Raw genomic sequence first — 13,596 nt, 5'->3', positions numbered from 1 at the left:
ATGTACCATGAAAAAATTGTTGATCGGGGAAATATTACACCTTAAAGAAGATACTCTATCAAGCCGTTTGAGGTGAGATATGTCTCTGATCAGCAATTTTACACATCTCAATTCGATTTTAACTGGATTTATCAAAGCATTATTGACAAATCTGGAAGTCGTAGCGGAATTCGCTTCCGGTGTCGGTAAAAAAAAGTTTCATCGGAAATACGAAAGATTCGATTAGCTGAAATAGACAAAAGTTTGATTAGCTGAAACAGACAAAGGTTTAGTTAAATGAAACAGTTAAAAGATATGATTAACTGAAGCAGTTGAAAAGTTTCGTTAGATGAAACAGAGAAAAGGTTTCATTAGCTGAAACAGACAAAACATTTGATTAGCTGAAATAGACACAAGGTTTGATTAGCTGAAACAATCAAAAAGTTTGGTTAGCTGAAACGGATGAAAGGATTGGTTAGCTGAACCTGATTTAAAATTTCATTAGCTGGAACAAACAAGAGGTTTGATTAGCTAAAACAGATGAAGTTACGATTAGCACAATGTCAAAATGCGTGCACCGACAAAAATTATGCCGAGCCCAACGTCAACATTCGCGAAAACAGTTTCTTACTCTATTATTTCTATGATAAAAGAAAGGATTATACATTTTTTGAACCAAAATCCATTTCGTACCTCGAGTTATTGAAATAGATATTTTCTTCGAATGAAGACTAAATATTTCTTGGTATACCATAAAAAAAAAAAAATTAGTTCGCTGCCCTGAAACAAAAGACAATACAATTACTAAAAAAAAATAACTTTTTTACACCTCAGATACGTTTTATAAATACTTACGACAAGATTCTTCATTATCACTATACACTCTGCGATTTTTATCTCTGTGAATTGACTGCTGGCTTACAAATGCCGCGCTTTCTGTCAGAACCAAAAGGTAACAAGTCAACGCGCAAAAGGTGCGTACAATTAAAAAAATAAATACGTACAATTAGTGAGCATTAGGGACATGGTAATTAAAAATCCTATCGAATATGTACCTGTCAGTTTTATTCACTGCATAGCGGGTGGTTAATTTTTAGTTCGTTGTCAGAGGTCGATTGATTGAATTACGTCATTCGGATCATCGCGAAATGTGGTCGATAGTGCTGCAATATAGTTTGCCCCTGTTATGAGGTCAGAAATAACAACATTTTATTAGTGTTCGTTTTGCAAAATTGATGTACAAACGTTGAAAAATTAACATCATTTTTGTAAATGTAATGAACAACTGAATACCAACAGATGACGATTTAAATTCTCACTCGAAATTTCGAAACGACTATGGTAACGACGTGATGCGTCAACTTTTGTTAAACGGTAATAAAGAAGTACGAAATGGAGGATCCCTGCATCGATCAATCCCCAGGAAGAAATTAGAAAATATATGCAATCGCTTACAGTTTTTTCTTACATAAGAAGCAACGCCAAAATCAACGAGGCAATAAAATTTTCATTTCAAAAACGTATGTCCACGTGAGAGAAGTGATCCGCGAACCGAAATCCTAAGCACGACTCGCGCGAAGGTCACCTTCCGCAAGGTCCGTTTATTCAGAATATTGGTCATTTTATTTTCACGAAACTCTTGTGACGTACCAAGTTAAATTTACTAATAATGCAACTACGCATTTACTGAAAATTATCCGAACAAACGACACCTGACGCAGAGAGTCGAGAATCGATAGCGCTAAAGTTGAACAAAAAAATGTAAATTTGAGACACAAAATCAGTGCACAAAACTCACCTTTGATGTCCCCGATTGTTTTTATTTGGGAATCACAAGATATCGGTGTTTTGCCATGTCTTGAATTGTCAAAGCCTGTACATGGCGATTTGAATTCTCGGCTTACGGCTTGCGTAGCTTCGCTACGGCTGCTCGGAAGTAACTGACGCAGCGCTACGCTTGGAAGTAATTCTCGACCAATCGGAGCTGCCATACGAGCTGTGCCCAACGCGATTAGATGTTCGAAAAATTGCTGTTGCACGCGGCGTTAGACGTCAATTGAAATTTTGTAGCGACTTCCAGCTTTCAGCTGAACAAAATACGTTAACCGTAGATATATCCAGTCATTTCTGAGTGTCCAATTAATGGGAACAGAATCCTGCAAAACTATTTTGAGACGAAACGTTTCCAAGCTCTGAAAATCACAAATAAAGGAAAGTTAACGCTTTTTGATTTTTCGGGTGGAAATCTGACCGATTTTGAAACATACTTAAACCAATTCTTTAATGCACCATATCGACGTAATTTTTTAATAAGGAATCGATTGCGCCTAGTCTGAATCATAGAGATGAATACGCCATCAGCTACTTCATTCGCTTCTTCGTTTTCTTAATTTTTTCAAACTTCCAATTAACAGCTCCAGATTTTTGAATTTTGTGAATAAAAATGTAATTGAGATCCACTGACCTCACCACGTGGGTTTCGACGCGCGGTATTTTTCCGTTGCGTCGTACCCATTTTCATGAGCGCCTTTTTGCAGTCGACATGACGATACTGTGTCATGTTGCCGTCGCGACAATTTTACGCCCGTGAAAATCCAGCCGAATATATCGAACAAAACCAGCCAATTGAAGTATGTAAATTCTATTGCTTATATTGAAAAACTAAATCTGTATACATCATGCGTAATTTATCTGGTGTAAATCCATTTCACTTCGATACATTAATTAATGGAGCAAAGTGTGAAAACAGGAAATATTATGCAGGTGATCGAACAAAACTTACGAAAAGTTTTGGAAATGATAGAATAGGACGGGAGGGAATTTAACGTTTGAGCTATCAGAAATGAACAAAATAAGAACACCACTTATAAGGCACAGGCAGTTTTTAATTTATTGATTTTATTATGATTTTTATTTTCTATTTTTTCAATATAAAATTTTTTTATCTAATGATGCCACACAGTGAACCATTTTTTTCATACGTTTCCATTTTCGTTCTTTTTTTTAAATCTTTTTTTATACATAAACAATGATTACTCCTCTGTTTGTTTGTTTTTCTCATATTTACACGACTAGGGTGTAGTTTTTCTGTTCTTCTGAAATCCTTGTCATCACTGGCACAAGTGGTTCATTGCTTTGTTTTTGTTTTTTTTCAATATTATTCAATAAAAATTACAGTTTCTTTCATATCGGGAGAGTTCATATGGTGCCAGATATACACTAATTTGCAGAACCAAACATTTTGATAATGTAATATGAATCATAATAATAATCCAATCTTAATAATGGAATGAAAGATTCAGATTTGCACACACAATTGCTAGATGCATTTTGGCTCTTCAACAGTTTATCAGCTAGAATTGCATGTGTAAATACTAAGTACTGATCTCAGATTACATTCGACATACATCGAAAGGTGAAATTGCATAAAAGAATTCAAATATTGTAACAATAGTGTACCACTTGTGACAGACTCTCTCTTGCCGTATCACATGAATTATTATGTAATTACACATCTCAAGCATGGGTCCAGAGATAATTGGATATCCCGCCATTTCAAAGTCCTTCTCATAAAAAGTATTTAATAACAAAAATTGTCGTAACATACAAAGTTTGAAAAACTCTTTGCTTAGCTGATTTGTGTATGCCAATGTGCACAGTTGTTCAATATTACAATATAGAAGATTCATTTGAGGGTTTAGGCAATTCTTCAAAATTTACTATTCTTTGGGCTCTGCTCTCATGTTGTGTGTGTAGAAAGTTTTGCATTTTGAGTCTAAGCATGAGCACAAAAATATAGCTTATTCGAAAAATTTAGGTTTATCATCTTTCCAGAAGATACTTTAAGATAAAAAGGCCCCCCTCCTTCTCCCCTGTAACAAGTTGTTTAAAAGTATCCAGTTCAAGTGAATATATATATGTATATCAGGTTCTCCAAAGTTATCATTTTATCCGTACTTTACGTCTATTCTCATTGCAGTTGTGTTTTCGATCTTCCAAAGATTTTTTTATAATTTGATCTAAAAATTTCTGATAGAAATTCAAAGAATTTTAATTATTTCGAATTAATATCGTTGTTCAATTAGCCTCGATCTACCAAGATGATGATGGTGCAACTTAAGCTTATTGACAAGGCTAGAAACTCCCAATTTTGCCTCTATTCTAGATTTTAACATCTGCCATTTCGGATAAAGTTATCTTTACTGTCACGTACGTCAGTCCTGTCTATCTGTGCATAAAACATCTTAAAAAATGTAACTCTATTTAGGACATAATGACTAATTTATTGCCATACAATATCCAACAACTCACATGATACGCATGACAATGTTATATAGAGGGATGCGTTACGGGCCTTTTGTAGAAATGTTCTTATTTCTCAGCCACCTTCAGAACAGCATTTGTTTCTCATCATTCAAGTACGAGACAAGTTTCGTATTACCACAGAGTTCTTGAAAATTATATATATATATATATATGAAAAAAAAAGAAGAAAAAACAACTATTTGACATCTTGCAAATTCCTTATTTGAACGATGAAAGGCGAAGTTTAAGACTCTTGTGGATAGGTTCATCTGTTCCGTAACCTTTCAAACTCTAAAACATCTGTTGTTCAACTCTAGTACTGAAAGCAAGTAATTGTGTAGGCATAAATGGATACAAACATATGTTCCTTACTAACGTGGAGCCTGGCATACTGATATATTTTAATGTCAACAGTGATTGAAGGAAATTCTTTTTAAATTTAATACAATAATGTTAACAGATAATACAAATGGCACGTACGCATAGGGACTCTGTGGCTTCGATAAGTTAATTCTTGCATTGGCAGCCAAGCAGGAGGCGAGAATCCAACGCTATTGTGAAAGCAACTTGAAATTTAAAACACTTTACATTTTTTCTTAGAATAACGATTCTCTGTTTGTGTATTTGCAAAACTACTGATTGTGAGGCAGAATAACAGGTATAGTAGTTTGAGTTCCTGGCGGAGGCTGAGGAGGCAAATATTGCATGTGCTGTGGGGGTATCATGTGAGGTGGAATCAAAGGGCACATAATTGGATAGCTTGGGGCATGGCCTTGCGGTGGAGGCTGAGGATAGGCAGGCTGTGGTGTGCCTGGAGGATTGTAAGCTCCAGGGGTGTGAGGAGGATTAGGATTAGCAGGCGAGGGTGTCTGGCTAGGCTGTTGCTGCGTTACATGTGGATGATGTGGATGTGGGCCCATGTATTGTATTCCTTGTGGTTGAGGACCCGAAGACTCGTGGTGATGATGATACGGAGACGTCATATGTGGGGGTGGAGGAGGAGCTTGGACCATCCGCACCATTTGTTGATAAGCGGGTTGACCAGGGTATTGAACTTGAAATGGAGGATGCAGCGGCGCTGGTGCGAGTAACGGTTGACCAGTGGCAGCTGCAACTTGCATCTGTGAAGCAATATCTGGACCACGATGTGGTATCATCGGGACTGAAACATGGCAAGTAGCACATACGAACAATGCATTAGAGTTTGATTTCAGTTGAAAATCTACGTCAGTATTTGGAATTACCAAGTTCTCAAACGAAGATATTTATAAGTCAACTAAGAATATTGTATTAAAAGTTATCACATAATATTTGGCGATTTTTAGTACGTTGCAGAGACATTAGATTCATGTTGACACTTTGATACTAATTCGGTCATTGCCTGATGCTAGAACATAATTTTTATTTGACTTAACTCAAGTTTTGGCGTAATAGTTTACGAGATTAGATTACAAATACAAAGCTCCATTTTTCATAAAATTTTTACGGGCTGTAAAATATTAATCACGTGCAGTTGACTTCTTGTAGTCTATATACTTATGTGTTAGATAAGCAAAGGTAACGTTTAACTTGAATTTCAATTATGACTTTGGTAATTCTAGCGTATTTACTGACTAATGATGTATAGATGTAGAAATTTGGTCGACACGTTTGGTACCTAGATACTGACCCTTCCGGAATCTAGCGGCAGGTTGAGCTTGTTGCTGGGTGAATGCAGTTGGAGGTTGACTAGTCATGACATATGCTGTTGCAGGCATGACGACTGTTTGCATTGTAGCACCGGTATACTGAGGAGTTTGTGGAGTATGTGGTCGGCTAGGTGTAGGAGTACTTGGCGAGCGCTAAAAAAACATGAAAAAAATTTTCATACTTTGTCAGAGAATACACCAATGATAAACAAATCCATAGATATTATGGAAGCGTGAATTGGCAAAGTATTTAATAAGTGCATAACCAAGAATCTATTATGTTCATTTGATTTTTGTACTTACAGGTGTAAACGGTTTTGCATTTGGATTGAATTCTTTAGCGTTTGGATTTAAGGTGGATTTCTTAAAGGCTGTAGTGATTTTTTCAACTGCAGGTTCTGGTTGTTGCGTCGGTGGTGTAGTTTGTTGTTGGATTTGTTGTGGTGATTGCTGTTGCAGAGGAGCAGAAGGAGGACTATTTGATCGCACAGGTTGTGGTCCCGGAGGTGGTTTACTGGTAACAATGGATTCCTCTGTTGGTTGTTGATGTTGTGGATGTGGTAATGAATGTTGTTGCTGCTGTTGCTGTTGCGGCTGCTGATGAGGAGATTGAGGGTGCGATTGCTGATTAGTTTGTTGATGATGCTGTGCTGGAGCTGGTTGTTGCTGTATTTGCTCCTGCTGATGTTGCTTCCTAGAAAGAGGCGATGGCTCTTGGACAGGGGGTTCAGGCAATTTAAAGTCTGTTGCAAATTGCCTCAGCTCCGAGTGATGCTCTTCTCTTCCCCGAGGAGTAGGTACCTTAATCAAAAGTGATAAAACTAATAACAACGGCAAATTTTAGCATATTTAAATCTAATTTTTAATCAGTTTACATCAAAACCACAGGTATTCAATAACTATACTGAATGCTGTTTTGTCTAGTAGAAAACATGGCAAAACTACGATCATACCTTTCTATGTTCTGATTTTTGTTGCAGTATTTCGCAACGTTGACCTTCAACCGAGTTCTGTTGTGTCAGTGGCGAATGCTGTGGATGTGAAAGGGTAATATTAGGTTGTGGAAATGGAGCCGGAGGAGCTTTATCAGCCTGATAAACTTGTTGTCTTCCGGGTCTGTCACGTTTCTCTGAGTTTATCTTATTTGAAGGCTGCTGCTGCTGCTGCTGTTGCTGTTGCTGTTGTTGTTGTTGCTGCTGTTGCTGCTGTTGCTGCTGCTGAGTGATAGCCACTTGCTGAGGAATGGCAGGCACAACGGATGGCTGCGGTTGTGCTGGTGGCATCACTGTATCAAAAACAGATTTGTAATCGCATTTTGATCAGGCAAGAAGGCTTTCATGCTTGGCGTAACAGCTGATTGCTCAATCAAGTCGATTGTGTAACAGCTAATTACCTCGAAATTCATTCTGTCCAGTCTACTAGCAAAATAGAATGAATGCAATGGCTTCAATGTTTTCAGTAAGATTTATGGAAAAATAATAAGTACTTACCTTGCACAGCAGCGACTGGTGGTAAAGTCTGTGTTGTAGGAGGTGGTACAAATGGTGGCGGAGTATTGTATGTAACAACAATTCTACTAGGTGGCATGGCCATATTTATAGGAACCGGATGTGGAACTTGAGTGTGGGTCGTTTGAATTCCCACTGGAATGTTTGTTGTTTGAGCAATGTTCACACCAACGGCTGTAGGCGGTGGTTGAGTATATACATTTTTGCTAGTTGCAGCCCCGGGCGATGGGGGCGGTGGTGTAGAACGCATGAGCTTTCCTGCGTTTCCATTTTTCCTCTTTGGGGGTGGTACGTATTTGCCTTCGTTGGGCCTGACCTAAAGTGAATGATGTTGAAATTGAATAATTTAAAAAATATACAACATTGACATCTGACTAAGCGCAAGAGCACAACTCTACTGATTTACATGCATGAAAAGTTAATTTCCACTACTGCTCTACTTTAATTTACATGCCAAGTAATGTTATAAGTTTATGAAAGAATCAGACACGTATAGAGATCATGTGAATTTCTTTAAACAGTGCTGATCTTAAAAATATCAGACTTGACTGTAAACTTTAGAGTTTACTGGGGGGGGGGGGGGGGGGGGCTCCAGTTAAACCGCACAGTAGCAGTGCGAAAGGAAATTTTTGCCATTAATTCCTTGCGTAATCAGTTTCATCACAGAAAATAAAATGTTTTTTCCAGTACACATACTCATCCTAATCTAAATCTCGTTGGAAGGAATTTTTAAATACACCTTACTTTGTTCATTTCAAAGATGAGAAATTTGGTACCATCAAAATTTCACCGGTACCTCCTCTTAAAATTCCATGATTTCAGAATTTCTATAATAACTGAAAACTATGACAAATGGAAAATTCTTTTCAATTGCATTGATATTCATTAAGCAAAATTCGCTTTGTGATACATTTTGAAATTATCAATTTTAACGAAGATACGATTATAACATGCTGTGAATAAATTACAAGTTTTCTAAGGACATGTTATACTTATTAACATTGTATTCAAACTCACCACAAGTGCAAATCTTTCCTCTTCATCTCCGTTTTCAAGATCTAATCGAGCTTTATGGTTTGGTTGAGCTTCGATTTCATTAGCGATCTCAGCTGCTTTCTGTTCTTGGTCCTTAAATTCTTTGGTATCTTTGCGTTGCAGTTGGAGAGTATAACCTGCCAGCGACGGTTCGAATGTTGATTGCACGCCATATATTTGTTCATTTTTACGAAACATTTCATCAACGTCCCATCCATTCTATAAATAATGAGGAAACGACCAACTATAATATAATATTTCGTTCGTGGAAGGATTCATGAATGATTTATGAATCTGCATCAATAGAAATTTTGTTTTTTAGTGACAGTACGAAGGAGACGAACATCTGATGCAAAGAAATGACAAGTCGGTTTAATTCAGTATTACTTACCGCAGCCCCATCTAATTCTAAGTCATCTCCATTTATGGCAGAAGGTGCTTCCCAGGGTTCCAACTCTTTTTCGCCTACCACGCCGTTGAATTTGCTAATGGCAGTATCTGTTTGGAAAGTATCCCTAATTGCGTAATCCAAGTCCACATCTTTAGCAGACATGGTAATAATATCTTGAGGTTTAAAAATCAATTTCTCCACTACGCTGTCTACTATAATTTTTCCACCAACATCAATGCGATGTGCCATTTCTAAAACAACATCAAACTGACTGGAGAATGTTCGGAATACACCTTCATACACGGAGCCATTCTGAGTTTGAACCTGGACATAAAATGAATGTTTCCAATTATCGAATTGCACTTATATCCGCACAATAGTCATTTTTCAAATGATTCTTTTTTAAAAAATAACGTAATACGAAAATATTACCATTATTTACAGAAAAAAAAGAAAATGGAAAGTCGTGTATATAAGATTAGATTGTGAATGTGATAATTGATTGACGTATTAATATCTAAGGTAATAGTAAATATTTGTTTTCAAATGAATTTTACAGTATAGTTTAAAAGACATTTGCAACGTGATTCATCGAGGTAAGATCAGAATGCATTATATTGTTTTTCTCACCTGTACAATGTTACCGACATGGCTAGTTATGGCATGCATAAAGTGAGCATTGTTGTATACCCCTTCCGCAGTGATGGATCTCTCAGGCGGGCCCCGAGCCCGCGGGGACCTGTAAGTAAAATGTTTAGAGATTTGGTTAAAAAAGAAAACTCAACTCTTGCAGGTAACAAAGCAAATCAGATGCATATCTATCTGAGGCTGGTACAGGAAAGAGATACATTGCCAGAAGGAAGAAAGTGAGGAGACGGTGAGGCGTAAAGGAGTCGCTACTCACCTAGTTGGGTTTGTACGGTTCTTTCTCTTATTATTCATTCTGTTAACCGACGATGGTTCTTCGTCAGTGGATTGGTTCCTGCCGCCTGTGTGCTGGGCGCCTTCTCGTTTTCTTGCGGGGACCGGAATTTTGGCTAATTTTTAGTACACACCTCGACGTCGAAATACGAACGACTCCAGGGAGTAGCTAAGTTGAACCCTGCGCGTCGTGGTGAATCGAAGGGAGGTTGACAACAGGCTGTTGCGTCGACGATATTTCGATATAAAACTTCTAGGTTATACTTTATGCGTAAAATTCGCTGAGCTAGAGTTGATACCGGCCACCGTGTACGTTACGTTTAATGTGCATATACTGCACGAGACAAATACAGTGGTGCAAGGTGTTAAAGAATAAACAGGCGACAGAGAAATGCAGGAGGATACACGAATGCACGACAAGCCGTGACGTAACTTGGGATCTTGCCTACAGCAGCCCGTTCATTTATATTTCAGCAGATCCAGGATTATCTGCTCACGAAAATGCCCTCGATTAGCGATTTTAATAATGATAACGCTATTTTTAATTAATTAACATGTGGTAAACGGTAAAACTCAGCGCAAGTCGCCCGATCGCCCGATCCCGGTGACTGACTCGATTCAGTCGACGTCTAGCGGATTTCTACAGCAAACTAAGTCACGTCAACCCCACGACCGCCATACGTCCGATATTCCTGCTTAAATTCTTCCCGTATTTTCGAGCCACTCCTACGCCACTGAAATATTGATCCGAAAGCGGGAGAAATCAATATGAACTTAAACTCTGACGAGGCTGGCGCATGCCGCGTGACCCCAAACTTTGAACTTCCTTCTCCCGTACTGAATACCATTCTTCTTATCCTTCGTGTTTGCCGACCATCGCCAGGGAGATATTCTTTCGTTAATAATAGTATACAATATTCTTCATTCTTCGAAAAAAGACCCGCCTGAAACATGTCTGGCAGCAAGTGTGTTAAACCACCGAGGAAGGCTTATGCCAAGGAACCACACGAAATGAGCCACGCAGAAAAGCTTAGGCTTATCGATGATGATTTGAACTCATTTTATAAGTAAGCCCACATTAATGTAATTTTATACTTTCACTAATCCGTATATACATACCCTTCGTCTATTGATGCAGAGTTAATACTGAATCGTCCAAGTACAATCTATATGTCGCGCCGTTGGACTGCACTTTGTTCCGCCTGCAGCGATTTCTATTATAATTTCTCAATTCTTACAACAATAAAAGTGCAAACACAATGCTTTGTCCACAAAATTTTGCATTCAAATTTTTACCTCCTATAGGTATAATTCATAATTATGTGTATAGACTATCTCAGCTAGCTGAGGTCAATAAATAGTATATGATGTTCCTGTAGTAGAATAATTGTTATATGTTCATCGCTTTTAATTTTATTGCAAAAAAAAAATTCATTGCATAAATTCGATTCTGTTCCTTCTGGTAAGCTTTTCTTTCATTTTGATTTGAATAGTCAAAGTTGTTCTTTAAAATCTTAATGGAACAGATTTTATTTTTAGCCTTGAATTGAAGCCATTGAATAATAATCGATTGATCTGAGTTTACTATCTTTTACATTGTGAGAGGAGTATCAGAAAAAATTGTTATAGCCTGTGCTTCTCATATTAATATTTATGCTACCAAATGTTTACAACTTTAACATAAAGTCAGTAGAACAAAGTATTATTTTCATTTTTGAATTGTCACGTTTGCTCCAGATATTGCCAACAAGCAGGCTTTACAGAAGAAGAGATGGATATAATTTGCCAGCCGTTGGTGGCAGCTATGCGTAGGTCCTGGTTACAACTGGCATTTCGAGCTGCATTGGTTCTCATTGTAGTTGGAACTGTAGCGTGTCTTGCAGCTCAACTGGATTTTGTTGGAACCCACTTTTCGGCCATAGGTCGCCTACTGCTCATAAAAATCCTGCCAATTTGGAATTGGCAGCCGCTGTATTACGAGAATTGTATGATCAACAATCCTTTTTACAATGACTATACCATCACTGAAGAAGATTGTGTGGTAAAGAAATAGATTGGAATGAATCATGAAAAAGTTGAATATCGATTTTTCTTTTTTGTTAACATACTTTTCGTTTTTCATTCCAGACATGCGAGGCTTTAGAGACTATCGATCGCTTATCTGATGTGCGATATCGTCAATTGGTTGATAATTATTTAAGTCGAGATGCTCCTGCTATTATAACAGATGCTATGAATTCTTGGCCAGTTATGAACACAGATTACTTCTGGTTTGATAACATTACTCATGTAAGTATACAATTTTACTCTTCCCTAGGCATCAAACAATCAACAAATTAAGTATCAAGTGTACCAGATGGGTTTCTTGACTTTACCTGAAATCGGTTGTTGTGATGAATTATTTTGAATACAGTCCGTAGACACTGAGAACACTCACCAACCATTATTCAAAGAGTTTGAAGCATAACATCACAAAGCAATGAAAACTTGTTTGGCCAATACTTTGAAACAAAATCCATAAGTATTTAGTGTCCTTATACGTACTGGAAAAAAATATTTCTATTCGAGTTTTTTAATCTTCTGCCACGGTACCAATGAAAAATGATTGAACAGAAGTACAATGCATTAATAAAGTAATTAGAAAATTGGATACAATTAGAGCAGAGTGCTGAAAGTAAAAATTTCCATGAGTTGCATTAATGGAGTAACCCAATCAGGCATCAAATGTAATGTATGGACACAATATATGAGTGAAAAAGGAAAAGATGTGTGGTTTGCAATTTATGTCCTCAAAAGAACAAAAGTCTATTTTTTTCAGTTATCACGAAACACTATATGCACTTTTGCATCAGGCTCATCAATAATGAGCAAATGGCTTTGTATTACAGCTTTATTTGGAAAATGAACGTCTAATGGAAACAGTCCCCTGCGCATTGACCTCAAATCTTCGTACAGGTTCATCTGACCTAGCAGCTTTTCTGCGCAGAGTACACTCCCCAGAAGTGGCCAAATGGTTTGTCCATTGGCAAAATTGCGACATTAATGCAGTTAAAGTCCTTCGAAAGTATTATCAGCGACCATATTTTCTATCAAGTACAGTATCTCCCGCACACTTTAACTGGGTCCTCATGTCCTCGGACTATAATAGTCCTAGTTACAAAAAAGTCGAGTTGGATTCTGGTCTGATAGCCCTAGCTCAATTGAGAGGGGCTACGCAGCTCAGATTAACCCCAATCAATCCATGCAACAGTTCATGCCCAGAATTAGTTGCTGATCTTCACCAGGGTGAGATGTGTGAGTATTACTTGTATTCTTATGTATGCACGAACATTGTAAATGTATACTTCCATTTTGATTAAATATCTATATTCCTCATAAGGAATAGAAGGGCTTATCATAACTATTAGCCGTTTGTTACTCCATTCGCAATATGTATACATTACCGATAACATTTAAAATTTCTTTATCGGAAAAATAATTTTTCTTACTAATAAATTTCAGTGGTGTTCACCAATGTTATGTGGACCTTAGAATATGCTCCAATGCGAGGGCTGGACAACATTGCAATTCTCACGGAAACTGTGTGGGAAGATGACATCTAGAATGAGATTAAAATAACTATTATCAAAAAATTATAAATAAGAAATATTGATGTACTGTAAGATGCATAATACTGTATTAGCATGGGAACAATTTGTGATTCATCAAGCAAATTATATGTATATCTTGAACAGTAATAAATGATTTGGTCCCACTAGAACAGAAGCAT

General features: G+C 37.3%; 3 protein-coding genes across 4 annotated transcripts in view; 2 read left to right on the top strand and 1 right to left on the bottom strand.

The window, feature by feature from the left end:
- Positions 1-10,978, top strand: part of LOC124407384 (HIRA-interacting protein 3-like) — a 23,894-nt gene extending 12,916 nt beyond the window's left edge. The window contains exons 5-6 of the mRNA XM_046883483.1: positions 10,905-10,910; positions 10,966-10,978. The gene's annotated coding sequence lies outside the window, so the exon portion shown is untranslated. The remainder of the gene's footprint in view (positions 1-10,904; positions 10,911-10,965) is intronic.
- Positions 3,037-10,441, bottom strand: LOC124407378 (ataxin-2 homolog). 2 transcript variants are annotated; one of them, XM_046883475.1, is made up of 9 exons: positions 9,811-10,441; positions 9,537-9,645; positions 8,907-9,230; positions 8,498-8,734; positions 7,463-7,796; positions 6,926-7,257; positions 6,276-6,773; positions 5,954-6,125; positions 3,037-5,446 (listed from the first exon to the last, which is right to left on the bottom strand). In XM_046883475.1, exons 1-9 carry the CDS (start codon positions 9,846-9,848, stop codon positions 4,917-4,919), a joined length of 2,574 nt encoding a protein of 857 aa, XP_046739431.1. In that variant the 5' UTR covers positions 9,849-10,441; the 3' UTR covers positions 3,037-4,916. The 2 variants fall into 2 exon arrangements, with proteins under 2 accessions (XP_046739431.1, XP_046739430.1); XM_046883474.1 differs by having other exon boundaries at positions 5,942-6,125; positions 9,811-10,439.
- On the top strand, positions 10,556-13,596 carry LOC124407387. Its single transcript, XM_046883487.1, has 5 exons — positions 10,556-10,894; positions 11,565-11,868; positions 11,955-12,116; positions 12,716-13,121; positions 13,329-13,596. The coding sequence occupies exons 1-5, from the start codon at positions 10,779-10,781 to the stop codon at positions 13,427-13,429; spliced, it is 1,089 nt and encodes a 362-aa protein (XP_046739443.1). The 5' UTR covers positions 10,556-10,778; the 3' UTR covers positions 13,430-13,596.

The sequence above is a fragment of the Diprion similis genome, chromosome 6 (genome assembly GCF_021155765.1).
Source record: "Diprion similis isolate iyDipSimi1 chromosome 6, iyDipSimi1.1, whole genome shotgun sequence".
Classification (NCBI taxonomy): domain Eukaryota; kingdom Metazoa; phylum Arthropoda; class Insecta; order Hymenoptera; family Diprionidae; genus Diprion; species Diprion similis.
This window is presented reverse-complemented; position numbering and strand designations above follow the sequence as displayed.